This window comes from Ptychodera flava, unplaced genomic scaffold (genome assembly GCF_041260155.1).
Source record: "Ptychodera flava strain L36383 unplaced genomic scaffold, AS_Pfla_20210202 Scaffold_28__1_contigs__length_4768798_pilon, whole genome shotgun sequence".
In the NCBI taxonomy this organism is placed as follows: Eukaryota; Metazoa; Hemichordata; class Enteropneusta; family Ptychoderidae; genus Ptychodera; species Ptychodera flava.
In genome coordinates, this window is record NW_027248350.1 from 92,162 (window position 1) to 120,073 (window position 27,912).

General features: G+C 36.7%; 1 protein-coding gene across 1 annotated transcript in view; it reads left to right on the forward strand.

The window, feature by feature from the left end:
- Positions 1 to 2,354: 2,354 nt before the first annotated feature.
- Positions 2,355 to 27,912, forward strand: part of LOC139126941 (SID1 transmembrane family member 1-like) — a 52,559-nt gene continuing 27,001 nt past the window's right edge. The window contains exons 1-8 of the mRNA XM_070692861.1: positions 2,355 to 2,751; positions 16,795 to 16,916; positions 18,620 to 18,769; positions 20,716 to 20,761; positions 23,739 to 23,837; positions 24,110 to 24,193; positions 25,251 to 25,383; positions 27,435 to 27,506. Of these exons, the coding sequence (XP_070548962.1) occupies positions 2,515 to 2,751; positions 16,795 to 16,916; positions 18,620 to 18,769; positions 20,716 to 20,761; positions 23,739 to 23,837; positions 24,110 to 24,193; positions 25,251 to 25,383; positions 27,435 to 27,506 (943 nt within the window). The 5' untranslated portion in view covers positions 2,355 to 2,514. The remainder of the gene's footprint in view (positions 2,752 to 16,794; positions 16,917 to 18,619; positions 18,770 to 20,715; positions 20,762 to 23,738; positions 23,838 to 24,109; positions 24,194 to 25,250; positions 25,384 to 27,434; positions 27,507 to 27,912) is intronic.

A 27,912-nucleotide genomic window follows, 5' to 3' on the forward strand; every position in this document is an offset into this window, starting at 1 on the left:
ACTTTCTTGGACCTTTTAAGTATTTAAGGTGAAGAAATAATTCATGTTCCAATTAGAAAAAGGAAGTGACATGGTTGACTTATTGGACAAATGCAAATAAGAATTGTTTTTATCGCTACAAGATATATTTGAAACATTCCCTGAACTAAAAACAAAAAAAATGATGTTACCTAGTCATTACAATGTCAGCTTATCTCTTAAATTACTTTCGTAAATAGATTATCAGCACCAGGTTTGCATAGCATCTATGACCCATTTAGCATTTGGGTAAATTAGCTGTCTTATGCACAACTTCATTAAATGCACAATGCACTTTTCGAGATCCCTGGGATCGCCTTTGTTCTAGTCTGTAAGAGAATGATTGAGGTGTAATAGCCTTTTGTTTTCCATTGAAATTGTAATCTGGTGGGTAAATTTTCTGATGAGGAAATCTGGTGGCAACACAGGCCTTTAAACTTGCGATATGTAACATAACCCTACTAAAATTTAGTTCTAATGATATCCGTTGTTTTTAACATTATATATAGTCATTTATACTATAGGTCAAAAAAGGGAAAAGTAAAGTGGTAGGAGGGGCACATTGCAGTTATGTAAAATGAGGAATCTTAAATGATTTTATGCATTGCCTACAAACACAAAAAGTACATTAAATAATCAAATTGCTTGAATTAAATATCAATTTGCTGAATATATTTTTAAGAAATCTATTAACAGCAACGATTTTGTTCCCTTTTCTAAGTTTTATATTTATTCAAATTATGCACTGTCTCCCCTCTTAATAGTCATTTTGTTTGTCATTCTATACATTCAATACAGATTGGAAACAAAAACTACTTTTTGTGTAGATTAAATATAATTTTTAAGTGAAATGCAGTGGCAGCCATACTTAATTTAGCTAAATTAGGAATATTTCTCGGGCGATAAAATGTATTCAAAATATTGCCTAGCCAAAAATTAAGATAAATGCATACATTACTTGAAGATAATGCATTACTTGAAGATAATGTCGCATTTTTCTCAATTCAATATGCATATTTCTTTTATCAGTGAATGTATTGCTCCCATTATTCGTTTATATCTATACAAATTAGGTAATGTTATACCTCTTAGATTGTATTGGACTTTTAGTATGTCATTCTAGGACCTCTCTAAAATACACAAAGAAAATTAATTCTATTGCTGTCAGAAGTAGCTTAAATAGTTATTAATTAGGGACATACAAAGAAAAGCGAAGTGTTGTGGCGGCCATATTGGATTTATGCAAATGAGGAATATTTCTATGACGACAAAATATTTTAATCAACATTGCCTGAACCAAAAACAAGGCAAATAAGCCCAAAACCCGCATATATCATGTTTAGCCGAATATTTTTAGTAGCAACATTCTATTAGCACCTAGTTTGTAACCATAATCTTTTTACATATATGCAAATTAGGCATTGTTTACATTTCTAGATTGTACCAGGCTTTTAGTATGTCATTGTAGGACTTCTCTGAAATACACAGTGGATAAATAATTCTATTGCTGTCAGAAGTAGCATAATAATAGTTATTAATTGGGAAAAATACAAAGAAAAGTGAAGGTTGTGGCGGCCATATTGGATTTATGCAAATTAGGAATATTTCTATGACGACTAGATATTTCCATCAACATTACCTAAACCAAAAACAAGGCAAATAAGCCAAAAACCTGCATAACATATCATGTTTAGCCAATTATTTTTAGCAGAAACATTCTATCAGCACTAAGTTTGTACCCATAATCTTTTTACATCTATGCAAATTAGGCACTCTTTACAATTCTATATTGTACTAGGCTTTTAGTATGTTATTCTAGGACTTGTCTATATTACAATGTGAAAAAATTATTCTATTGCTGTCAGTAGTAGCTTAAAAATAGTTATTAATTCGAGAAAAACTAAGAAAAGTGAAGTGTTTTGGCGGCCATATTGGATTTATGCAAATGAGGAATATTTCTATGACGACAAAATATTTTCAACAACATTGCCTAGACCAAAAAGGAGGCAAATAAGCCAAAAAAAAACTGTATAAAAATCATGTTTAGGCACATATTTTAAGTAGAAACCATCTATCAGCGACAATTTTATACCCGTGAGCCCCCTTTACATTTATGCAAATTAGGCACTGTTGCACCCCTTAGATTTTATTATACTTTTAGTATGTTATTTCTAGGACCTTTCCTAAATGCATGGTGAATAAATAATTTCTGTTGCAATTAGTCCTAGGTTGACCCCTTTTTTGGCTTAGATTGACTGGACTATGTGGTCGTATGTCTTTCCCAACCGAGGGCGCTGTTTCAAGAGTAACCACACCAACTTAGGGGGCCTCTTTTGTTATTGCGGAAGTAGATTAAAATGCTCTGTTCGTTCTGCGCTGCGGTATATACACTACGCAAAGGCAAAAACGTCTGAGAATACGCTAACATTTTCGTTCGTGTGAAAGGATACCAGATGTCCTATATGATGAATTCAAGCTACCCTAATTGCAAGTGACATGAAAGGCGGCCGTTCAAGTACGTTCTTGGTTTTGTTCCTGTCCATCGCCGTGTTTTGTCCGGTCCTAACATCGCGCGGTCTGATAGCCGGGCACGAAGATGGGGATGCACACACGGCTAGAATTGAACGGCTCGATAGCGATTCTGGTCACGAATTCAACACAACGTACCATGGAAACGTGAGCCGGGGAAATGAAGTTAAGTACGTCTTTACAGTGAAAGACGGAATGAAAAAGGTTAGTTGTAAACTACCGTCTGCTCTGTATCCTTCAGAGAAACGTATGAATTGTTGCATCACTGGAAATTCGTATGCTGAAATGCGAAAGCGAAACTTCCAAAGTTGTACTTAAAAAACTAGCAGTTCAAAATGCGAACATGGTATGCGTAGGAGCCCAATTGATTTTTATTAGTCGTATGAAACCTGCACAGTTTGACCATGAAGATAGCACTGCTACCTCCATGGTTTGACCTTGTCCGTAATGTCACTTACGGATCACATGGTCTACTGTTTATCTCTAATTCATTGTCACATGACACAGCGACAACCTGGGTCTCTCCAGCTTAGCTGCTACTACCTCCATGGGTAAATCATCTAAACCGCTGACGGTGTGCAGTTCGTATTATATTACACACTGTCAAGTGATGCTTTTTGTATGGAGGTACGAGGTAACGAGCAAGGGACTGTTTGTGTCCGACGTGTGACGGACGGTCCACAGGATGTTGAGTCAGCTGATTGTGTCAGGGTATCGTGATGACGTAATAATTCAGTGGGAGTGACTTTATCGTAAGGTAAATTTAAACCAGAGCGGTGATAAGGTTCCTTTCTACCTTCTTGGTCGAAGGACTGTGGTTTAACCGTCAGTACGTGCACCTGTCTGGGAAAGTTATTATACCTGGAATATAAAGTCTTTGTTCCACTTTTTAAGGTAGTATGTGCTTAAAGAGTGAAAGATGTAAAGTTTTGCTCAAACTTTCAACCATGGTCTTGCCAACTCAAGAATGAAAATCAGGGGTCACCGTGCAAAGTTTGGTACAAGAGAAACAAATTACTTTACAATTACCAAAATTTCAAAATCAAAATGGCATCCATCCCTGTGTTAACTCTACCGGAGCCAATAAAATTTTCTATTTTAATAAAACTAAGACTTCAAGGAATTTTCTTACAAAACTGCATGTACTCCAAATTAACCCTTTTCCTTCCAGACAGTATCGCTTCCCCATCAGCCAAGTCAGTAAAGAGCGGTATTGAGCCAAAACATGGCATAGTTTCACCAACTTGGCTTGGTCTGTTTTAGCATCTTTAGTCCAAAATCAAGTTTACAGTATTTTTGTTTTCAACAGCTTTCAAATGTACAGTATTGTGTTAAAATACACCATATGGAATATGTTGTCTTTCATTAATTTTAACCATCTTGACCTGATGGTGAAATATTGACTTGGCAGGAAAAGGGTTAAAGGCATTGAAATGAGCCCCCTCCCTAAACGGTAGACCTGAAAAGTATTGGAAAACATTGAGTGCCTGAATGTTTGTTTCTGATACACATTCTACCTTATTATGAGAAGTAATACAGTAAATATCCACATATAAATGTTTAACTGGTTTTGCTTTGTTAGTTCCTGGTATGAAATGGTTGTTTTCCTCTACAGTACTGTAATACACCACAGGAACATACAGATATCGGCAGAGCCACAATACTAACGGTAACCGTGCACATATGGTCATTAGTACATTTACCAGTGCAGACTACACTGTATTATTGATTGAAAGTCTGATGAAAATATTGTCGTCTTGATTTTTGTACTGCGTGTGCTTGAGGCACACCAGGAGGCCGATGTCATCACTCTATCAGTCTAGTGTGTGTCAGTCTGTCTATCAGTCTGTCTGTCTGTCTGTAGACTGAACCTGTGGAACTGATTTTGTATCAAATAAGACAGCGTTAGTTTGTGGAATGTTTGGGTGATTATCTAGAACTCAGTAGAATCTCATAAATATAGCTTGCATAAAAAATTATAAATAAATGAATAAGTAAATAAACGAATAATAAATATATAAATAAATAAAGCAACTAGATAGAGAGGAAAATGTAGCTGTACAGAAGAATAGCGATATTACAAAGATCTATTCTTTTATTGCTCTGTGCTAGGATTAAGTACCGGTACATGTAGCTTTAATGGGTCATAGAAATTTTGCATCATACTTGTAATTAACGTAGAGAGAGAAACATTTCATTATCACAGTGACATATGGGGTTACAAACTTTCTTTTAAGATCATGAATTGCTGGCGTGTCAAGGAAAAAACACTGGTTTTGAGATGAAGGGTAGCATTACATCCTTCCATAATCCAATGTGTAAGTAGGTAAGGCAGCGTTTAAATGTTTTAAATAATCAAATTTTAAGCTAAATTTTGCTTTTTGTGCGTCTCATTGGTGAGATCGTCAACCTCACATTTACTGTAATTTTTATGAGAAAAAGAGGGCAAACAAAAGCAATAAAACTGGCTTTGCCTTTTAAACTGTCACTATGAGGAATATGTATACACTGCAAGGAAACCATTGCAGGGCTTATAATAATCATGAACCCCTCACCGAAAGAACTGCGGATAAAAATGTTTAATTAATGCATAAATTTCACAGTGTCGTTAGTGCGTTTGTAAAGAAAATACCAGTGTGTCCTTGTCATTAGAGAAATTGTTTCAATGTACAAAATGTAGGTCAACAGGTGTTGACCCATGTCCTGCTGAGTTGGCGGAAATTGCATCATTTATAATGGGCACCCAGAGGTTGGCTTTCAGGGGTTATTATTCTGCCGATTCAATGCAATGTAGTTTTGTGGACACGCAAAGTATCAGCCAGCCAAGTAGGTCCAGTGACACGCATTGTGTTCGCTTGATTGTAAGGGGACTAGCTCAAACTCCCAAGTGGATTTACACTATTGTTTTTTAAAAAATGCAAAGTCGGTAAAAAAATATGGTGTTGTTTTAAACGTATTTTTATATGACTTAGTGGAATGGCAGGTGATGGACCGGGCTGGGTATGAGTTATCAATTTTGTTGATCCTTGCATCTCTTTGCATCCAAAACAAGCATACCGGTACTATGAGATACGAGATACTACCTACATTGTTTGGCATGTCAGCAATTACATGTACCGGCACGTCCCAAGATACCGGTACTGAATGAATGGGTGACCATACATATATTCGACCCCTGTTTTATACACGATACATGAAACTATATCGTGAAAATGAATTTTCCATTAATTCATTTTCACAATGGTTTCATATATCGTGTCTAAAACCGGGTCGAATATATGCATGGTCACCCATTCATTCAGTATCTTTCAACATGTCAAACAATATAATTAGTATCTTTCATCAAACAAAATTCATGAAAAAACGGCCGACTTTGTCCCTTTAAAGTGAAGCAGGACACTCTGTAAAACTTACGGCCCCAGTTGTTATAGTGGACACATAAGGCTATTAATCATAGAATTCTATTGCTACATTGTATTATTGTTGTCATTCGCAATTTGAATGAAGACGTTTTCCGTGACATCAATCAGCAAATTACACTGTTACGTGCAGAGAAAACGAACAAAAGGGTGAACTCAGCAAATAACGTTTAAACAGAATTTATTACAAAAATAAAACTAATTGCTAAGTCAGGGATAGAGTACAAGCTTTAAAAGTGTACAGACTACTTATCTCAGCTGGGACGGCAAAGCTCCAGCTCCAGTCTCAGCAGTCGTTCAGAGTTGTAACAGTCAGTCGGATGAATGAACAGTCCTTTGGCTTGCAGGCTTGAAGCTGCACAAAGTCCACAGTATAAATCCAGCGTTGGCAGTGAAGGTCTTGAAAAGTCTTGAGAATGACTACTGCTGGAGTTTAGTAACACACAAGAGACACGATCCCAAAAGTCTGACTGGAAGCTGAGCACGTCCCTTTTATAAAGGCATATAAGAACAATCTAGAACTTTTATTGACATGCTAATTACTGTTCTAAAATTATCTCCCTTACACAACTAATCAACTTTCCAGAACATTCCAAACATGACTAATTGAATTCAAGGTTGTTAGGTCATCAAGGGCAGTGACCTTGAGAATGTTCTAGACTAATTGAACTCAGGTCATGATGAGTGTGGGGTAAATGACCTACATAACACACCCCCTCTTCAAAAAAAGAAAATTTTTCAAGAAAAATCTTTCTTTTACAAATGTAATCTTGAAAAAGGATTTAAGTACTCACACTTTGTTTTACTCTAAAGTAAAATTTCTTGAAAGTGAACAACAATAAACTGTAAATACGAGAGAGACAGTCTGCAATTAAATTGTCTCTGCCTTTGATATGTCTAATGTCAAGATTAAACTCCTGTAACATTAAACTCCATCTTAGCAATCTCTGATTTTTGCCTTTAAATTTCTGCAGAAAAACAAGAGGGTTGTGATCAATATAAACTACTATTGGCTGATTTGAAGAAGTAACATAAACTTCAAAATGCTGTAAAGCTAATATCAAAGATAAACACTCTTTTTCAATGGTAGAGTAGTTTCTCTGGGATTTGTTAAATTTGTGTGGAAAATAGCAAACAGGATGATCTGTCCCATGACTATCCTCTTGCAATTTGGTATTGGAAAACTTGAAATGGCACTGAATTTGGCATAAAGTATGCATGGCAAAGTCCGGTTATTTTTATTGAGTTCGATAAAGTCATTGTTCGGCAAATACTTGGCTTCCTCCTGGAGATATTCCGCTTTCGCAGGATTCAGTCCGTCTGGATGTTGTTCCACTGGATTACTGTCGCAGACATCTTCGTTGTGATAGATGATGTTTGTCCTCGTTGGAACATCTTGGAACAAATGTTCATGGATTGGTTCTTTCAGCTGTTGTTGTTGTTCTGGCTGGAGGTGTGCCAACTTTGTAGACTCCAGCTTCTCCAGGATCTCTGAGTTCTGAAGCTTGACCGAGCCCAGCTTTGAGTTTAGAGTATTTTCACTCAAGTCAGTTTCAGTATCACTATCTTCATAATGGTTTGAACTGACTGCACTGACAGGCTGAGTTATAGTAGGATTATCCCTATCAAAATATGGCTTAAGCATATTTATGTGACATAGCTGTTTTTGTTTTCGCCTGTCAGGTGTTATTATGATGAAATTTAAATCACTCAATTTCTTATCAATTAGATATGGCCCAAAGTAACGAGCATGGAGTGGTTTGCCAGGAACCGGAAGCAGAACAAGAACTTTTTGACCTGGTTCAAACTTCCGTTTTGAGGTGTTTTTATCGTATTTGGTTTTCATTGACTGCTGAGATGACTCAAGATTTTCTCTGGCTAATTCACATGCTTTAGAGAGTTTCGTACGAAAATCTGACACATATTGCAAAATATTCAGACAATCATCATCGTCTGATAGGAATTTCTCTTTAACGAGCTTAAGTGGCCACGGACTGTATGTCCAAATACAAGCTCAAATGGGCTAAAACCAAGAGACTCCTGAATTGACTCTCTAACAGCAAAGAGCAAAAATGAATTCCTTCATCCCACTGCTTCTCTGTGTCAAAACAGTAGGTCCTAATCATGTTTTTCAAAGTTTGATGAAATCGCTCAAGAGCACCCTGACTTTCTGGATGATAGGCGGAGGACCTATACTGTTTAATGCGTAGCTGATCCATTACTTGTTGAAAAATTCCAGACATAAAGTTGGAGCCTTGATCAGACTGGACACATTTAGGGAGGCCGAATAAAGTGAAAAATTTGACTAAAGCTCTCACTATAGTCTTTGTCTTTATATTTCTCAGTGGTATGGCTTCGGGGAACCGAGTTGATGTACACATAATTGTCAACATTACTCATTTCCTGATCTTGTTTTTGGTAGGGGCCCAACACAGTCTATTAGTATCCTACTAAATGGTTCTTGAAATGCAGGAATTGGCTGTAAAGGGGCCTTTGGAATGGTCTGATTTGGCTTTCCTACCATTTGACATGTGTGACAAGTTTTACAGAAATGTGCTACATCCTGCCTGAGATTAGGCCAATAAAAGTGACTGAGAATTTTATGATAAGTTTTCCTGACTCCTAAGTGACCAGCCCAGGGGGTTTCATGGGCTAGGCGCAATATTTCAGCATGGTAGGGCTTTGGAACCACAATTTGATGTTTTATAGCCCAATCGTCATCAACCAAAACATCTGGAGGTCTCCATTTACGCATGAGAATACCAGATTTGTATAATAGGAAACAGAGCTATCTGAAGTTTTACCTTCATCATCTACCCTGTCAAACAAAGACAAAATATCTGGGTCTTTGTGTTGTTCTGCAATGAGATTTGATCTAGAAAATGTCTGACTTTGGTCAGCAGAAGTTTTACTGGAAGTTTCAAATCCACGAGGGATAACGGAATGATCCGTGTCAAACACCTGACTGAGAAAGGTGTCATTTAAGTCAACATCTGTGACATTATTTTTGAGAGTATTTGATTCTCGGAAGTTTTCTTTGACATGGCTCGAGTAATGGCACATGAAGGAAATAAATCGGGTATCTCTTGTTCAATGGCTCTGGATCCTGATCTAAACTAGGATTATCAGTCACAAGTGGATTAGTAATGACCTTGTCCCCAGCAAGGTCGTTTCCAAGAAGAAGGTGAATCCCTTCAAAAGGCAAAAAAGGCCTAATACCTAAAGTCACAGGTCCAGAAACAAAGTCCGAAGACAAATAGACATTATGGAGAGGAACAGGAATGTAGTCATTACAATCTACCCCTTAATAAGAACTTTAGAACCTGAAAATGACTTTTCAGAAAACGGCAGGGTATCTGCCAACAAAAAGAGACAGGGAAGCCCCGGTATCTCTTAAAATTTTGACAGGGGTAGCAGAAGAGAAATCACTAGAAAGTGATATAAAACCATTATGAATAAATGGCTCGAAAATACCCATAATGCTATCTTGAGAAGAATTGACCTTGACCTCATTAATTGGGGATAAGAGGGGTTTAACCTCAGAAAATGTGTTGCACACATTATTAGACTCTAATTGAGTTGATGAAGAAATAAAGCCGGTGGGCTTAGATCCACTTTGACCTTCACGTTTTCTTTTCAATTTGAAACAATCTGACATTAAATGGCCGTCTTTCTTGCAATAATTACAAGAAAGTGTACCGAACTGTTTGTCAGAAGGAGATTGAGACTTGGGATCTGATGATGTGGAAGTGTTACTTGAATTTTGTGAACTGTTGTCATTTGATTTCCTACTGTCCTTTGAAAAATTCTTGGATGAAAAGGACGAGTTAAATTTACCTGCATGGTTTCTGTATGAAAAGGACTGGGATGGTTTGCTGAGAAATGAAGATTTGTGGGTCAATGAATAATCATCGGCCAAACGTGCAGCGACCTCCAATGTATCTGCCTTTTGTTCATTGATAAACGTCTTGATGTCACTCCGGATGCACCTTTTAAATTCCTCAATCAAAACAAGCTGTCGTAATTTGTCATAATTCTGACTGACCTTTTCAGAAGAGCACCAACGGTCAAACAGTTGTTCTTTTGTTCGAGCAAATTCAACATAAGTTTGATCCTTCACCTTCTCACAATCCCTAAATTTCTGACGGTAAGCTTCAGGCACCAACTCATAGCCCTTGAGAATTAATTCCTTCACAGAATCATAATCTGAAGCCTGCTCTACTGACAACTGAATGTAAATTTCTCTGGCTTTACCCACCAAAGCACTCTGCAAAAGCATAGACCAGGACTCCTTAGGCCAATTCAGGCTCTGAGCAATTTTCTCAAAATGAAGGAAATATTTATCAACATCCTTTTCTTGGAAAGGGGGAACTAACCTGAAATGCTTAGTGATGTCAAACTTGTCTGAAGGGAAGAATTTTCCTGACTGTCCAAGCTCTAAACGTTTTATTTCTACCTGTAATCGCTGTTCTTCTAATCGCAATTCTTTTCTTTCTGTCTTTCTTCCATTGCTAACTGCATCTGTATTTTTTCCTTTTCTAATGCCTGTCTCTCTTTTTCCATTTGTAATTCTTTTTCTTTCATTTGTAATTTTTCTTTCTTCTTTCTTCCTTTTCTTCATGTAATTCTTTCTCTCTCATTTGTAATTCTAGTTTCTTGATCTCCAAATTTGTCTGCATTTCTAATTCTAATTTTCTGAGTTCAGAGGTAGACTCGGGCTCATAATCTTTCAGGGTGGATTCCTCAAATTGGCCTAAATCAACTAGATGTTTGGCAATACGGTACTGTATTTCCTCTTGCGCATAGATCTTTTGACTTCTACTTTAAGGAAATTGGCCAGTGTTATGAGGTTGTCTTTCTGAGGGAATTAAATGTGTCCTGATCAAGGTCATCCATAAATTCGTCTGGTTTAAATTCCGCCATGATTAATTTCGCTGAGTTCACAGTATACAGTAGTTTTGAAAAGGCTGTCAAAATGTTGTCAAACGGCTCAAAATATTCGTCTCCCGGACGAGCCCCCAATTTGTTACGTGCAGAGAAAACGAACAAAAGGGTGAACTTAGCAAATAACGTTTAAACAGAAATTTATTACAAAAATAAAACTAATTGCTAAGTCAGGGATAGAGTACAAGCTTTAAAAGTGTACAGACTACTTATCTCAGCTGGGACGGCAAAGCTCCAGTCTCAGAGTTGTAACAGTCAGTCGGATGAATGAACAGTCCTTTGGCTTGCAGGCTTGAAGCTGCACAAAGTCCACAGTATAAATCCAGCGTTGGCAGTGAAGGTCTTGAAAAGTCTTGAGAATGACTACTGCTGGAGTTTAGTAACACACAAGAGACACGATCCCAAAGTCTGACTGGAAGCTGAGCACGTCCCTTTTATAAAGGCATATAAGAACAATCTAGAACTTTTATTGACATGCTAATTACTGTTCTAAAATTATCTCCCTTACACAACTAATCAACTTTCCAGAACATTCCAAACATGACTAATTGAATTCAAGGTTGTTAGGTCATCAAGGGCAGTGACCTTGAGAATGTTCTAGACTAATTGAACTCAGGTCATGATGAGTGTGGGGTAAATGACCTACATAACAACACGCATGTCCCAAGATTCTGATTAATGGCAAACTGTGAACTCAAAATGTCGGTCCCTGGAATGCCCTCATCACAGCTCAGACTGTGTGACCCAAAACTCGGGTAAATTGCAGAGTTATTCAGTTTCAGCTCATTAATTTCAGTGCTGAATGACTTCACGATTGGTATGTTAATTCATACTTGTAAGTGGCCCTTGAAATGATTTCTGATAGTTAGGATTCCTTAAGGTAGTATGCTACTCGAAAGTGAAAGACTTAAACTTTTGCTCAAACTCTACTGAATGAAACTTTTAACCATTCTCTTACAAAATAAACAATAAAAAACCGGGGTCACCGTGCAAAGTTTGGAACTAGCAAAACAAATTACCTAACATTTCACAATATTTGAAATTCAAAATGGCCGCCATTCCAGTGTTGACTATATGGGGGGAAAATAAAATTTTGGATTTTTGAAAAACTAAGACAGTGAAAGTCTTTCTTTCTCCAAGAGCTTTAAAATGAGCCCCCACAAGTGGTAGATCAGAAAAGAATTGTAGAAATTTGAGAGTACGACCATCTGTCCCCGAGGCGTGTTCTACCTTAACATTTATTACTGCACAGCTACACTTTATTACTGAGCCTAACTCTTGGTGCTACAGAGAGCACGACAGCTTGCCCATTAGACGGATGGGACATTGCAATTTTACTTTCAAATGGCTGAAAGTTTAATTGCAACAATAATAAGTGATTTCCAGTACTACCTTGTCAAAGACTGAGACCCATCATCAAACAGCTCCTAAGCAGGTCTTACAACACTGTACCAGTATGTCAAATGTACATGCTCACAGATAAAGGATAAGATAGATGTACATGTAAGATCAAAGGCATATTCACAAAGTACCATTACATGAAGATACTATTAAGGTACTGTAGAATGCGCCTCGGAGACAAATATTTTGAATCTCAAACTTTTTAATTTTCTTCTGATCAACCACTTGTGCGGGTTCATTCTTAGAATTTTTGGAAAGTAAACATTTATTTTCTCTCTACAGTTAACACAATGGTGGCGGCCATTTTGAATTTAAAAATCGGTAAATTTTGTGGGTAATTTGTTTCTTGGTCAAAACTTGCCACTGATGTTTATTTTTGATTTTGAAAGTGAATGGTTAAGGAAAATTTGAGCAAAAGTTTAAGTCAGACTTTTGAGGTGCATACTACCTGAGCATACAGTACACTGCTGTGGAGGGTGATTTTCATGGTGGCTGCCAGTTTTTGCCAAACTTCAACTTCAGTCACCAATAAATGCTAGAATTTCAGTTACATTTTCAGCAATTCAAGTAAATTTAAAAAATGTCCCAGCCATCTAAACAGCAAGTTGCAATAATTTCTGCAGCACCACACATGATATCTTTAGCTTCTGCAGTTTCAAAAAATTTCCCCTTTTACACATCAGCACAACTGCTGTCCTGAAAAATAGTCTGCAAATTTAAGTACATCACATATTGAAAGTAAACATACAATTACTTAATTGCGGAGATCTTTACTCATCAAAATTTCCACATCTGTTTTTTTTTTCAAAACAGAATTTCATTTACAATATTGGACAGGATGTCATTAGCAGTAATGAATTGTCACTCGCCCGAGAGACAGAAATGTGAATTATTTATATATGTGTGTGTGACTACAATTTAAATTAGATTCTGATTGGCTTGATAATTGATTGCCCCACAGAGAGCTGTTGGCCTAAGTGCATAGTGTACAAGGAAACTAATTCCCTGAAGTACCTTTGTGATAATTATTAATGTTAAAAAAAATAAAATAACGGAATATGCCAGTGTACCGGTATGTACATGTACCAGTTTGTGTACAACTTACATGTGTCATATACCGTACTGGTGTGTTTATATATATATATATATATATAATATATATATATATTATATATATATATATATATATATATATATATATATATATATATATATATATATATATATAATATATATATATATATATATATATATATATATATATAAACAATGTTGACAGCTTGGGTGTAATAAAGAATGCCACAAAATATACATGGAACTTGTTGTCTCTGTGTATGCAAATTAATTGTTTGTGTTTGCATGCAAAAAAATCTATAGTTGATTTCCCCTAATTTTGAAGACAGATTGTAAATAACAACAACAGAAAGCAGACAGAATGAAAAAGTACTTATCAAAGACGTTCAATGACCTCCGCCTTAAATTAACCATTGATATTTACACATGATACATACGGTATATATATATATATATATATATATATATATATATATATATATATATATATATATATATATATATATATATATATATATATATATATATTATATATATATATATATATATATATATATATATATATATATATATATATATATATATATATATATAATATATATATATATATATATATATATATATATATATATATTGAGTCTGTGTTTGTGCCTCCTTGTCATGATATGGCAAACTATTGCACAAACATGAGGGCGTTTCATCCCATACCAACATGTACAAAGGTCTAAGCCTCAAGGTGTAGGATAAAGACTCCACTCTTACTGAGTCTTAGCTTCATAATTAACAAACCCGATAACAATTTTTACTCATATGGTTTGCTACACAGTATCTGATCCCGAATTGCCCTAAGCACTGAGCACAGTGAAGCCGTCAGATTAGTCGTAATGAATGAAACTTGGCTAACCATGTCCTGCTGATGTGCAGCCTGCTCGGAAGTTATATCAGATTGGTCGATTGTCACTTTGCACAGCAACTTAGGGTGTCAATTTGTATTATTCAAATGTAACGGTAAGATTCAGCCACCCCATTGGATAACAGCTTCCGAGATGCTGCACATTAGCCAGCCATGTCTGCTGCCGGTTCCCAGCACTGTGTTAATTATCAACCGCCAAAGGATGGCCACAGTGCACAACCCATGATGGTGCTGTTTAACCTAAAATAGAATTTGTCCCATCAAACTACGTGATATTTAATATCCAAATGCATTGTGGGTAAAAAGGTAATTTATCACACAGATAGTGATCTTATAAATACTTATAACACAAATTCAAAACATTTTGTTTGATCGTGAAACTAAAACTCGTCAATACACGTCAAATCTTTTCACAACCTAAAACTTCTAACTACATAATCCTCTGTGTTTTTACCTGTAGAAATCTGCCATATTGAAAGTAATGTTGACCGCCTGAGACTTTTACGACTCAGTTAGGTAGTAAAATTGTACGTAGGTTACTGAGAATTATGCAAAAAAAAAACACCAGGGCAAGAGGGTGAAAGTAAGAACTTTAAAAAATTTCTGTTTAATCTTGTCAGTTTATTTTAAATCAAGCATGTTGCATTATGTCATGCAAATACAAATTTTTTCAAATAATGAAAACAATATCGACAGAGAGGGTCCTTTTATATTAAGAAATTTTCTGTTAATATTTCTCTGAATGCACTTCCAGAACGCTATGTAATTGTTATCGCTTTCCAAGATACAGCGATGGCAAGGTGATAAATGCAAGGCCATTGTACCGTGTGACAGTATATCTCCCAAGGGCTTTGCAGACTGAATTGACAGACATAGATATTTACAACACTTGGGTATCGGACATTCACAGCTGAATGGATCCCATGAAACACGATTCTTATCGAGTATTTGGTTGCAAAAAAAGAAAGGCTGAAAATTTATCAACATGACAACTTGTCTCTTGGACAACTTACCTCAGGGGAAGGTACAATGTAAATAATTTGATGCTCAAAAAGATTCAGTATGCATGTGGTGTATGGTGTCAATAAGCTTGTGTCACTTTTCACTGTGGTTAATTTATACACGATACATGAAACCATCGCAAAAATGAATTAATGGTCATGACCATTAATTAATTTCCGCAATGGTTTCATTTAATTTGTCTAAAACCAGGGTCGAATATATGCATGGTCACCCATTCATTTAGTATTTTTCAACATGTCAAACAATATAAGAGAGTATCTTGCATCAAACAAAATTCATGAAAAATGGTTGACTTTGTCCCATTAAGGTAGCATGCTCCTTAAGATGAAAGACTTCAACTTTTGCTTGGACTTTCTGTTTGGAAACTTTAAAACATTCTCTTTTGAAACGAGTAATAAAAATCATCGATCATTGTGCATAATTTTTCATCAGAGAAAGAAATTACCCAGTAAATGTACATGTACTTACCAACGCATGAAATTAAAAATGGCTGCCGTCCCAGTGTTAATTCTACAGGGAAATATTAAAATTGCAATTTTTACTGAACTGCAGTGACGACTTTGTTAACTCACACTAATCTTTCCATGCCAAGAGCCCTTGAAAACATTACAAGCACAAAAAAACATACAATAACAAAACAGGACACTGTTACAAGACAATCAATGAAAAAAAAATCTGACACAGACAAAACCTTTCTCTCAAAATGTCTCTTAAAAATGTTACATGTATGTAGGTCTTGCAGTGAAGAGTATGTGTTCACATTTCTTCTATAGAATAGCTCCGTAAAAATTAATTAAAAAGTGACAATATTTCTGATAAAACAAGATGAATATAATAATAGTGAGAATAATAATTATAAAAATATCTCGGTATTTTGTAGTGTAGCGTACCGGTATGTACGGTAATTAAAAAAATATAGTGTAAGTTAATTAAATGGCATCTCTTGTTAGTCAGCAGAAAAATGGGAGTTTAATTTTGTTGAGAAATTAACAGCTCCAAAGATGAATACTCTCCAAACTTGCTGTTAGAAAACAAGATACTATAAATAGTACCAAAATTTGGTGGTGAAGTCATCAATCAAAGCAAATCCTGTCATGGCATTGTTTTGGGACACAAGCACACACGAAAATATTTTATTGTGGCCTGAATGGGCATTTCTGAAAGCAGGAAATTCTGATTCAGTTGTCCATGTCAAAAATGATCTCGTATGAATATAAACAGCTCACATGTACATGTTTTAGCCCTGTTTACCACAATGGTTTGACCCAATCCTATTGTTTTCTGTTGAAACGTTGGACCTTTACACAGGGACGTGGGAGGTGACATGGTAAAAAGGAAGGGTGTTGATGAGGGCATACCTGATGACCACTTCCCTTCTAGTGCTCAACCTTAATCTAATACGATATATGATGAGACAGAGTCTTTAAAAGATATATCATATCCATCTGATAATATTTTGTGTTTTCATTGCAGTCGTCAGCAATCCGAGTCCACGTCAACAGCAGCAATGCCCAGGGAATGTATCCAGTACTGTTTGTGGTCAGACAGCAACGTGGCATCATGTCATGGCCGATACCCATGTACATATTGTCCCTGTAAGTATCAACAAAGTACAGACTGGGTTATTGACAAAACACAGCCATGTACATGTACAGGGTTTGTGAGATACACTTATATGTGTGTGTGTGAAGTTAGACACCTGTGTTTATTAGAAATTTCGTTCAAAGTAACTGACGAACAGCATTCTCATACATGCATTGCACACGGATTGTATGGTATAGGTGAGGCAGAAAGTGTAGACATTTTGGATTTGTCCTTGAACATGGCTGTATCTGTTTATAACCCTGAATGTAGCTCCAATTATTGAATGTTCACCTAGCACTTTCCCAGAGTCTGAGGGGTGAATGCAGTGTAAACTTTCCATTTCACAGCTGTTTATCACTTTGGTTTCAACAGAGAACTGAAATTGAAATTGCCACAGAGTGCTTTGTACTTTCACATTAAAGAGTCATGTGAGAGTATCAGACACCCACTGATGTGTTTTGTTTTATTGTTACGTGTTCAAGTACGGTACTCCAGGGAAGGAGAAGGAAAATGTGTGTGATTTTCCATGAACTCCAGAACTTTCTGTCTACTGTGGTAAACATGGATGTGTAAATACAAAACTGGTTGAAGAACATAACAGCCCCCACAATACAATAATTTAGAGATCAACATACCTGTAATCCTACTGGTTCCATATCTATTAGCTCTGCTGTTAATAATGTGAAGCTTACTAGGGTGATTGGTTGGTATGTAGTTATCTGACTTTGGGGTACAATTTTCTGCTGACTTTTGGTTTGCAGAAGAATTTGTCACAGACTTTGTCCAACACTTTTGGTGTATGCACAAACTTCTGCCAGAATATTGTAAATCAGCATTGTCAAAATTAACATAAAATTTGCCTATACATTACATACCCTGGTAAATACATGTATGTCAATTTTATAGAATTGTTTTCCCCATTTTTCCTCAAAAAACTCAGGGAGGAAATCCCATAAGTCGGACAGCTTCACTGTATCTGCATATTCATATTTGCATATTCTCAAACTTGAATTCGTTCAGAGCTGTTCCAATAATGAAGAATTGTGCATATGCCACCTTTCTTTTGGTGTCAATTTTCATTTTGTTTTTCTGAGATCAATTTTGTTGAGGAATCATCAGTAATCTGTGTCAATAGTCTCCCTACATGTACCGTATTTGTTTTACAATACTATTCACAGATTATTTTTTTTTCTGGATGACATATTCATTGTTACACTTCTGCCGTACGTTCACTTTCAAACTGCTGATGTGCAGCATGTGAATAAGGTTATCTCTGATTGGTCCATTGTCACTATTCACAGCGACTTAGGGAGTCTATTTGTATTGTTTTAATTATATTGGTAAGGTTAAGCTACCTAATTGGATTATTCACTGTTGCACATTAGCCCCTTTCAAATGCTTGATAGTTAGAGTGTTCTGTAAATCACTGAATAACCAATTAAATAAATTTGCGTAGCTGTCTTCTTCGACACACAGCAGCAGAGCTACATGTACATGTATGTCAGCAGTTGGGCCATGCGTGGATTTTGGGAGGACCCCAAGTAAACCTTATTGTTTTTGCTGGGAAGAGCCCAGTGTTTTTCACGTCTACCAAAAGATACAACTACAGCACACATTTCTTCACCCATCACGCTGGTTTATCATATTTCTTTTGTAGTATCACTTCTTGTACCTACATGTATGTAGCTTTCAATTTTCCTATTCTGTATTTCAGATACGAATATGATGCAGTCGCCAGGACACTGTGCCCGATGGATTTTGGTGACATTTCTGTCAACGACGTCTTCATTGACGTTTCATGCTCGTCGCCCAATGCTACATACTTCAGTCTCATCGTAACTGTTGTCCATGATTTTGAAATGAAGTGAGTGATTTTATTGTTTTCTCGCTTACGGTACACATACCAGTAGGATGCGCCTCAAAAGTGACAGACTTTTTGTCCAACTTTCCTAAGGAAGCTGAACACCATAACATTACCTAACCAAATCAAGAATGAAAATCATAGGTCACCGTTGAAATATCGGTAGCAGATAAACAAATTAACCAACATTTACTGATATAATTATAATCCAAACTGGCCACAGTCCTGTGTTGACACAGTGTTGAAAAAAAACATTGATTTTCACAAAACTGAGATGATGAATATTTTTCTTACTCCAAGAGCTGCAAAATGAGCCCCCATAAGTGGTAGGTCAGAAAAGCATGAGAAATTTGAGATTCCAAATATCTCTCCCCAAAGTGCATTCTGGCCTAAAGCTCTGATACAGTGTGTCAGTTTATAGTTTTCACTATTCCTACCACTCACTTGTCATCCAGCATAGTTGTGAAACAGGCACTGTAGCCAAAACCTACTTTTACCTTCTTGGAAGGGCTCACTCATAAAGAATGTACAATGGTTTTGCTGAGTTCAGCAGTTTGTACCCCTTGAAAAAATCCATGTGAGCATGTTGTGTGTCAGATAAGAACCTGGCTGGCATTTACACATGACTGTTAGGAGGATGACCACCCCCCCCCCCCCCACCCACCCACCCACCCCCCCTGCCCAACCTCATCCTCCATCCCTGAATGCCAGCTCCCAGGCATCCAGAAAATCACTGCAATGTCCACTGACTCCGCAGGGTTAGGGTCACTCCTCCCATCACCTCCAAAACTGGTCACTTCCGTAATTTGGTGTGACAAGTGTCATACCCATTACAATGGCAGCTGCACTGTACATGTAGTTGCAAGCAATCAGAACATCTTCTGACAATCATGATGTGAATAAAAAACAGCACATAAATCCATGCAGAGTGGGACAACAGGTCAGGAGTTATTTCACCATTAGTCCAGTGTATGTACCGGTACATGTATGTGCATGTATGTACCGGTATGTCTACCAATCCATGACTAGCTATATATTGTGTCACAAGGCCTCTGACTCAGTCCGTTTGTCTCTTCATGAGATCTAATCTATGCTAATGGATGTCTTACAGACATGTTAACAAGCTACTTAAAAGCATAGCAATGAACAACGTCAGACGTCATTGGCTCATTCACTGCATACGTTACGCAGTTCGTAAAGTACACATGCACTCACTAATTCACTGACAAAGTACAGAGTGACCTGGAATACAATTCAGACTTTGAAAATTGGCTGGTTGTTGTGTGTGATGCCAATTAAATATTGATAAACCATGACAGGATAATTGTATGACTGTAATGACCAAAACATTTTCACTATACCTTGTGTAACATCTCTCTTGCTGAGATGGACTGGAGGTTTGTTTGGGATTGGGAAGGCATTTCGGAGAGTTCAAGGTATACATGTACTAGTAATTTACCAACAACTCATGCAATCAATATTACAGCACCACCATGTTATAACCGGGCCTGCTTGAAACTACCTTATCATATACTATTGTGCCGTAACTGAATCGGGAATCTGCAATAAAATATTTGTGTATTTGAATTTGGAAATAAAATGTTCACACCATACAAAGTGCAACACCTTTGTTCCTGTGTTTGCATGCATCTGAAATTATTTATTAGTCAGACTGAATTTGCTGACAAATTGTTGTGTAGAGACTTTGTTTAATATTCATGAAGTACGTTTTTTCAAAAGGTGAAGGAAGCTTCAAACTGATGTTGTCAGATTGTGCATAGTTATTTTCACTATACCGGTAGTATGCGGTGTAAAATTTTACCTTCGTGTCAGTACTCTCTCCTTTTTCTGTTGTCTTTGCTTACATGCTGTTGTCTGCTACAGGGTATACCGGTATGTAGATGTCCAAAACATGTACATACTAAATATTTCATTATTTTTTATTTCAGAATGTTATCGCCGCTGGCATTGACAGTGTCTCCGTCAAGGCCAAAGGTATGTCTTACGTTAGAAAGTAGTTTGTGAATTCTGCAGTGTTCAGATAATTTTCAGTTCTGAAGTCTTATTAGACAAGGAGCTGTGAAATTTATTAACAATGTAGATTTCACTTTTTTCCGTCACCCTCTGTTGAATGTCATAGAGGTGAATCCAAGGGTGTTGTCTATGTGTACTTATTAGTTGAAGTACGAGAGAATGCTTTCAAAAGTTTGGAGAGCGTTCAAGCTGTTTCAAAAAGTACACGTAGCCTTGCCTGCGTCAATGTGTGGCTAGATGTACCGAGCGAACTTTGTACCTTCATTCTTTTTATTAGCACAGTTTTCATGTTGCCCTGTTTGTCACATCAATCATGGTCAATTTCGTCCTCTCAGTTAGGATTCCAACTTAGTCCCCCCCTCCCTCCCAGTACAATGCAATATTTTGCATTTATTGAACATGATACAATTTATTGGCATCCTTCTGAAAGGCACTCCGAGCACTTGGTTCAGGTTTTTGCATAAATTTACTGTAGTACACAAATATGTCACCAGTCTTAGTTTTCTTCATAACATTATTTTTTTACGGATACGTTTTATCATGAAATGTACAGTCATTGTACTTCTTATTTTGTTTTGTTCATCTATTACTGCTGTATTGGTTATGAGAATCCACTATCCTTTGTAGCCATAGGTCTTTATCTCATTTGGAGCATTTTAGACCCACGAATCCACACAGTTACAAAAACTATAAACTGTGCTGAATTTCCCCTCTCATAAGACAATGTATTTTATCATTATCATAAAAATAACCCATATAGCTATGGAAAAATACTTAGGATTGGTTCATCTACCATTAGGTTTTGAATAATCTAGTTTAGTTTGTTTTGCAAGCAGAGCTTTTTCTAGATGTGTGCATTACATTGGTTTCATACAAATGAATTAACAGTTGTCGACCAATCCATGTGTGGCTTTGCAATTTCATGTTCAGATACATGAATAATTTCAGATACATGAATAATTTCAGATGCATGAATAATTAAACAGTGAATTCCATCTCATATTACATGTCACAGTGTTCTCCCTGAATAAGGTAACAGGGGCGTGGCGCCCTCTTGTGAATTCCGAGCGCCCCCTTGCCAGAAATGAAAAGAGTTTTTTTTTTTGGAAAAATAAACAATAAAATGTACGAGATAAAAAGTTGACGGTGATTTACAAGCAAAATGCAAGCGTGAGCGTCGATCCTGCAGGCTGCAAACGTAATTCTCATCAATCTTGCAAATCTCGCGAGTTTGTGATGTCATCCGAGATCATAGGCCCAAGTGCAACTCATCGATGGCAGCCATATTTGCATCGCTCAGGCCGTAACGTTATCCACGGTCCCTCCATAGGGACCGTGCATTAGGTAACCAACTCAGCTGAGTAAACATGCCAAGGAGCTTGAGGGTAACCAAGGACAGCAGAGTACACTGAAGTTTTTATGGGAGGTTAGAATTTCGCTTGTGTATTCCTTCCCATAGCAAAACGACCTATTTTTAGGCTCGGTCGGGATGTGTATCAGGCTGAGAATACGTGAGTGTTATGGTGATAATTTTGACATCGATGAATATGTCTGTCGCTACTGTTTTCGTTTTCAAAAAATGTAATCTTCATTGAAATCAGTGAACTGCAATAAAAGTTATCGAACACTGTCCCAGATCTCTTTTCCTTTTGAGTTTTTTATACGAAAAAATCGGAAAAAATACACCCAAGTGCCACCAAATAACACCATTTTAATCTCTGTTTTTCAAAGCTCCAACGGCAGGAGGGGGGACACCCCCCTCCTGACCTCCCCCCGCTTATGCGGTCGCTTGTGGTGCTTCGCACCACGTCTTCGCCCTCTTGTCAAAATATCCTGGGGAGAACACTGTGTCATGCGTTGTCAGAAATGTTGAATGAACGTTGTACTCTGGGGACCGAATTTCATTTGCACATTTTGAGTATTGAAAGCTTTCACCCATATATCGTGTCTTCAGTCCAACTTGGCAGCAGAGAACAATGGGCCTCACTGAAGCTCAGTGGTAGACGGTCAAACTGCACTGCGGTCCGGACTGTGTTAGTTTAACCCTTTCACCACCATGGTTTGTCCCAAATCCATTGTGTTCTATGGTAAAGTTGGACCTGTACACAGGGAACTGGGGGTGAAAGGGTTAAAGGGCTGATAGCTTTAACATTTTAAGATATTTTCGTTATTTTTTGTTTTAATGTCAACCCACAGTTTCAAAGCATATTGAGATAGGCAGTATCGGGTTGTTGCCTCAGCCTGTACAAGTGTAAACTGCATTGGGAATGAATTCTAATCCGGACTAGAATTCAAACATAAGCAATAACAGATCATATCACATAATAAACATTGTTTCAACAGACTAAATAGCTGGTGCGTCAGCATGCTTGGGGAAAAGACTACTTACTTATTATTGTCATACAGAACAAAAATATTGAAAAAAAAAATCATTAAAAAGAACATGTAGAGTTGAGATACAAACAAAAACAGTGAAAAGGTCATCAAAGCTAATAGCTAAATGGCTTTTTAATTCCCATTATCAGCAAAAATGTTCCTCTGGATGGAGAAGAATTTGTCATTGGCATGATTAATGGGGAGTACTACATTGATTAAAATACCAATTAATATGGCATAGTAATATTAATAATCATTTTCTGCTCAAGTAACCCTCTGCACTGTAATTTTTTCCAAGCAAAATTTTAGTGCAACATTTTACCAATTTTTATGAATTTTTCTACAATTTTTTTTGATAATTTTGGACCAAATGGACATCACATTTCGTTGGCTAAAGCTTTTTATCAAAATTTTGGCAGAAATCTGAAAAAATTGACAGGGGTATATTTTATAAAGACGATGAAAATTGACTTTGGTGCTCAAAGGGTTAATCGTGTTCAGATATGTAGGAAAACACATCAGTCTCTCTTGATCATATTTGTCATTCCTGTCTCTGTTGCAGTACTACTACTTCAAGTTTCCAGATGATGTTGAGGCCGTACAGGTCAAAGGTCATGCCAACGATGGAATCTGCGCTACCATTTCAGTGCAAGAAACGGCAGTAAGTGAACAGATTTTACCTTTTTGTAGCAAATTTTTGTTTTGCAAGCATCTGCAAATATGCAAACAGTAAAATTCTAGAAAATTTAATAAAACATTTTACTGTGTATGGTCTCAGACTACCATTGGAAGTCACAGTTGATTGATTTTCAAAGCTATGAAACAATTAATTTATGATATGAATTATTCACTTTCAGAAAAAATACACCAAGATGTCAAAAACTGCTACTTTCCCTTATATTCTCATTTACGGTTTGTTCATTTGCATTTCAGTGTCCTGTCTTTGACTTGAACCGTAACGTGGAGTTCACTGGCATCTATCAGACACAGACAACACAATCATCCATCACGGTTCAGGTATGTGCCAGGGGTTACATGTACCTGTGCTTTGCAACTAGAGTTTACATGTAGCTTCAAGATTTGTTTTTATCAGTGTGTCCACTGAGTCCAACCTTCCATACTTCTGAACTCTGTGAGCCGATCTGAAATTCATCTGAGTTAGCCATATACCAGTACACGCAACATGTGTAGCATTAGGAAGTTTGTAGCCATTCGGTTTCTGAATATCATTGGCTTCTGAATCATTGGATACTTTCAAGCAGCCAATCAGCTCCACCATAGCCGCAGTTTTGGACTCCTCAAGTAGCTGTAAATAATTAAAAACCACCGGTGGGCTCCAATTGTTAGAGCTGTTGCATGTAGGCCTTGAAAGTTTTGTGAATCAAAGATACTTTTACCTAGTCGGTTCTAGTCAAAGATTCTGAAAAACTGCATTGTAGGAAAAGCATAGAAAGTCTTGTTAGTTACAACATGTGCACATTTTATGAGCCCATTAACACTTTTACACTGCACCCTTGGTATTCACTCACTGTCATTGGATAGCCTGATCTACTACTGGTACCTAGTAAAGAGGGTTTGGGTTTTGACAGGTTGCAGCCCATCAATTTATCACACCAGTCTGTATGGCGATCTCTGTGGTGTAATATTTGAAGTTTTCAGTAATCTGAGATGGTCTGGAAGAAAACATGAATTATGACAAGATCAGTTGTATACCGCTTTGCCCAACTTTACATAATAATTAGGAGAGACTGATATCTGTTTTGAACATTCATCACACAACACTGTGAGTGGAAACAACAATTTTAATGAACATTAACATTAAACATCAATACAATATGGCTATATCCATGCCAGTACGCCTCCTTCCAACAATCACTCTACAACACTAACCTGTCTCCAAAAAACTAGTCTAAATACCGTACTACAAACGCACCAAGCAAAGATCAAACAATACATGTGACTTAAGGTCACATGATAGCACCCTCTTTGTTGTGTGACTACAAATTCTGTCCACTCGGTTAAAAATTGATCAGAAGTACATCATTAATATTTTTATTGTCTTCTTTATTTACAGGATAATGATTTTACAACAAAAGAGTTCTTTATCGTGGTGGTTGTACACCCTGATGACTCTGACTGTAATGGATTGACTAAACTTACACCAGCCTTACCTAGTAATAACCTCATGAATATTCATGATCTAGATGGTAAGGTCATATTTTTTGTGCAATTAGATTCTGACCTACGGGTATTGCGATTTAACCCTTTCACCCCCAGTTCCCTGTATACAGGTCCAACTTTACCATAGAAAACAATGGATTTGGGACAAACCATGATGGTGAAAGGATTAAAGCAGCACATTAAGAATATGCACCGATCTTTTTGACTTCAAAATTGCCTTTTAAATATAGCATCTTTGAAACATGATCTTCTATTACCAACAGTTAATATTCGGCATTGCACTTACCAGTGGCTGCAGATCTCACAGCATTGATACAACTCTAATAACCGTTTTGGTGAAGTTAAATGCAGCATTTAAGTCATCCAGTACATTTGAATTCCTTAGACAGAATTTATTCATTTAGGCTAGGTTATACCAACAAGTTGTACACACTGATAGTGTACAGCAGGGTAGTGGCACACGCCTTGCTCCTTGTGAACTCCTCTGAGTTGTATCAGTCAGTGTGCCATTAACGTTACCCTTTGAGCGCTGTAATTTTCTCCCTCCAAAATTTTAGCGCAAAATTTTACCAATTTTTATGAATTTTTCTGTAATGTTTTGATAATTTTAGACCAAATGGACATCACATTTCGTGTGCTTCAGTTTTTCTCAAAATGTTGGCAAAAATCTGAGAAAAATTGACCGGGGTTTATTTTATAAAGGGGACAATAACATAGACTTTGGCGCTCAAAGGGTTAAAGACTGTTGTATGGTGTCAACTCAAAATTTGAAACAGTTATCAGATGTTTGATTCTGATGGTCCTGCCTTGAAACCATTTTTCCATCTCTATTTCTCATAATGTGACCATATTTGAAGGGATACACACTGACTGTCAGCATGAAAAACATGGTGTATAAATAAGTTTTGCAAAAGGACAGTGCCGTTTAGATGTCATCATTAATGAGTTGTTCTTTCCACTGTCTTTCCATCATCTTTCATAATCAAAAATTAAAACAGGGGGTTGGCAAACAATGTTTGAGATGAACATTTATACTGCCAAGTTCATATACCTGCATGGGGTCAAGTTGAGGCATAACATACCGGTACATCTCCTATTGTAGTTTTTAATAGACGAGAATATTTTAAGGGACCCAAACACAGAAATACTGTAAAAATGATTTTTACTACCTAAACCTGCAATAACATGTCATGTACCAAGTCAAGTGGGTGAATATAGAGATACATTTTGGCTCAATAACACTTCTTGCTGCTTTGGCAGATGGGAAAGTGAAACTGACAGGATGTGGGTTAAACTGTCCAAGTTTAAATTTACATAAAAAATTATGTGACTTACGCAGTTTCCATGTGATTGCAAGTTGTTATCTTTGGAATCTAAATACCTTTCCTATGTAGCTCTCATAAAAAAGTCTGATGATTGTCAAGCTCTTGCACAAGTGACCAATATACCGGTAGAGCAATCTGTGACATGATTATACATGTACTTAGAAGTAATTTTGAAGTGTGCTGTGTTGGTGTTGTAAAAAAATATGTCAGTTTTGACCAACACCCACAAGCATGCAATGTCTATCTGTTTTGTTATGACAGTAAAGTAATGTTCATATACTGTGGCAGCATGCTTCGGTCCAAATGTAAATTGCAGAATATACCGCTACTTGTGTGTACAGTAAATGTAGATCTTCATTTGTCATGTTCATTGCATGGTATAACTGTGTGAACTGATTTGAATATGTTTATGTATCGTACATGTAGCTGTTGTTTTGAAACAATTCAGGGGAATCACAGCTGACTATTGGACAACCCATCAATAAAAAACTGTTACTAAAATGGATTTGATATCTGAATGAAGTGGACTTGATTCCTAGCACACTGCAATGTACTGGTGTCAGTGCTCAGCACTTCCATCAATATCAGTGGTGAAGGCACTGTGACAAATACTTTCAATTGATGCATGATTTGATATTTAAATTTCAGTAGTGGTTGATAATTTTTGTCAATGAGAAACACGTTTTCAGCTCTGATTCCTTTAATTTCAGGTTCAGTTCCGTAAATGCCATTTTGTCTTGTCTTATCTATAGGTTCTTCAAGTCTTGAGTCACCTTTAAACAGGATTAAAAACATCACCATTACAATACAGCCAACGATATCAAGTAAGTGAGAGGAATATATTGATATTGTCAAAGACAACCATAACAAAATGATGCCTCAAGCCAGTGAGAAATCATCTCAGCTATGAATTGAAATTAATCCTGTTTCTCCCAAGTGGTATTTATTTCTGTGGTTTGTCTATGGAGCCTGGTAGAAAGAGGATAAGTAAGAAAGGAAACAAAAATTTGGAAAAGTTGCCCTTTCCAAAATAAGAGGTACCATGTCTTGCCAATAGCATCAATATTATGCGAAGTGTCAATGAGATGGATTCAGTCATGCGAAAAGGGTATTATCCTGTATTTTCGATAAATATTTCATATACATGTAGAAAAGAGGATATTAACATCAGTAGTATTACATACTGTACATGTATCATCAGTGATAGTGTTTATTTCTTTGTAGTGCATT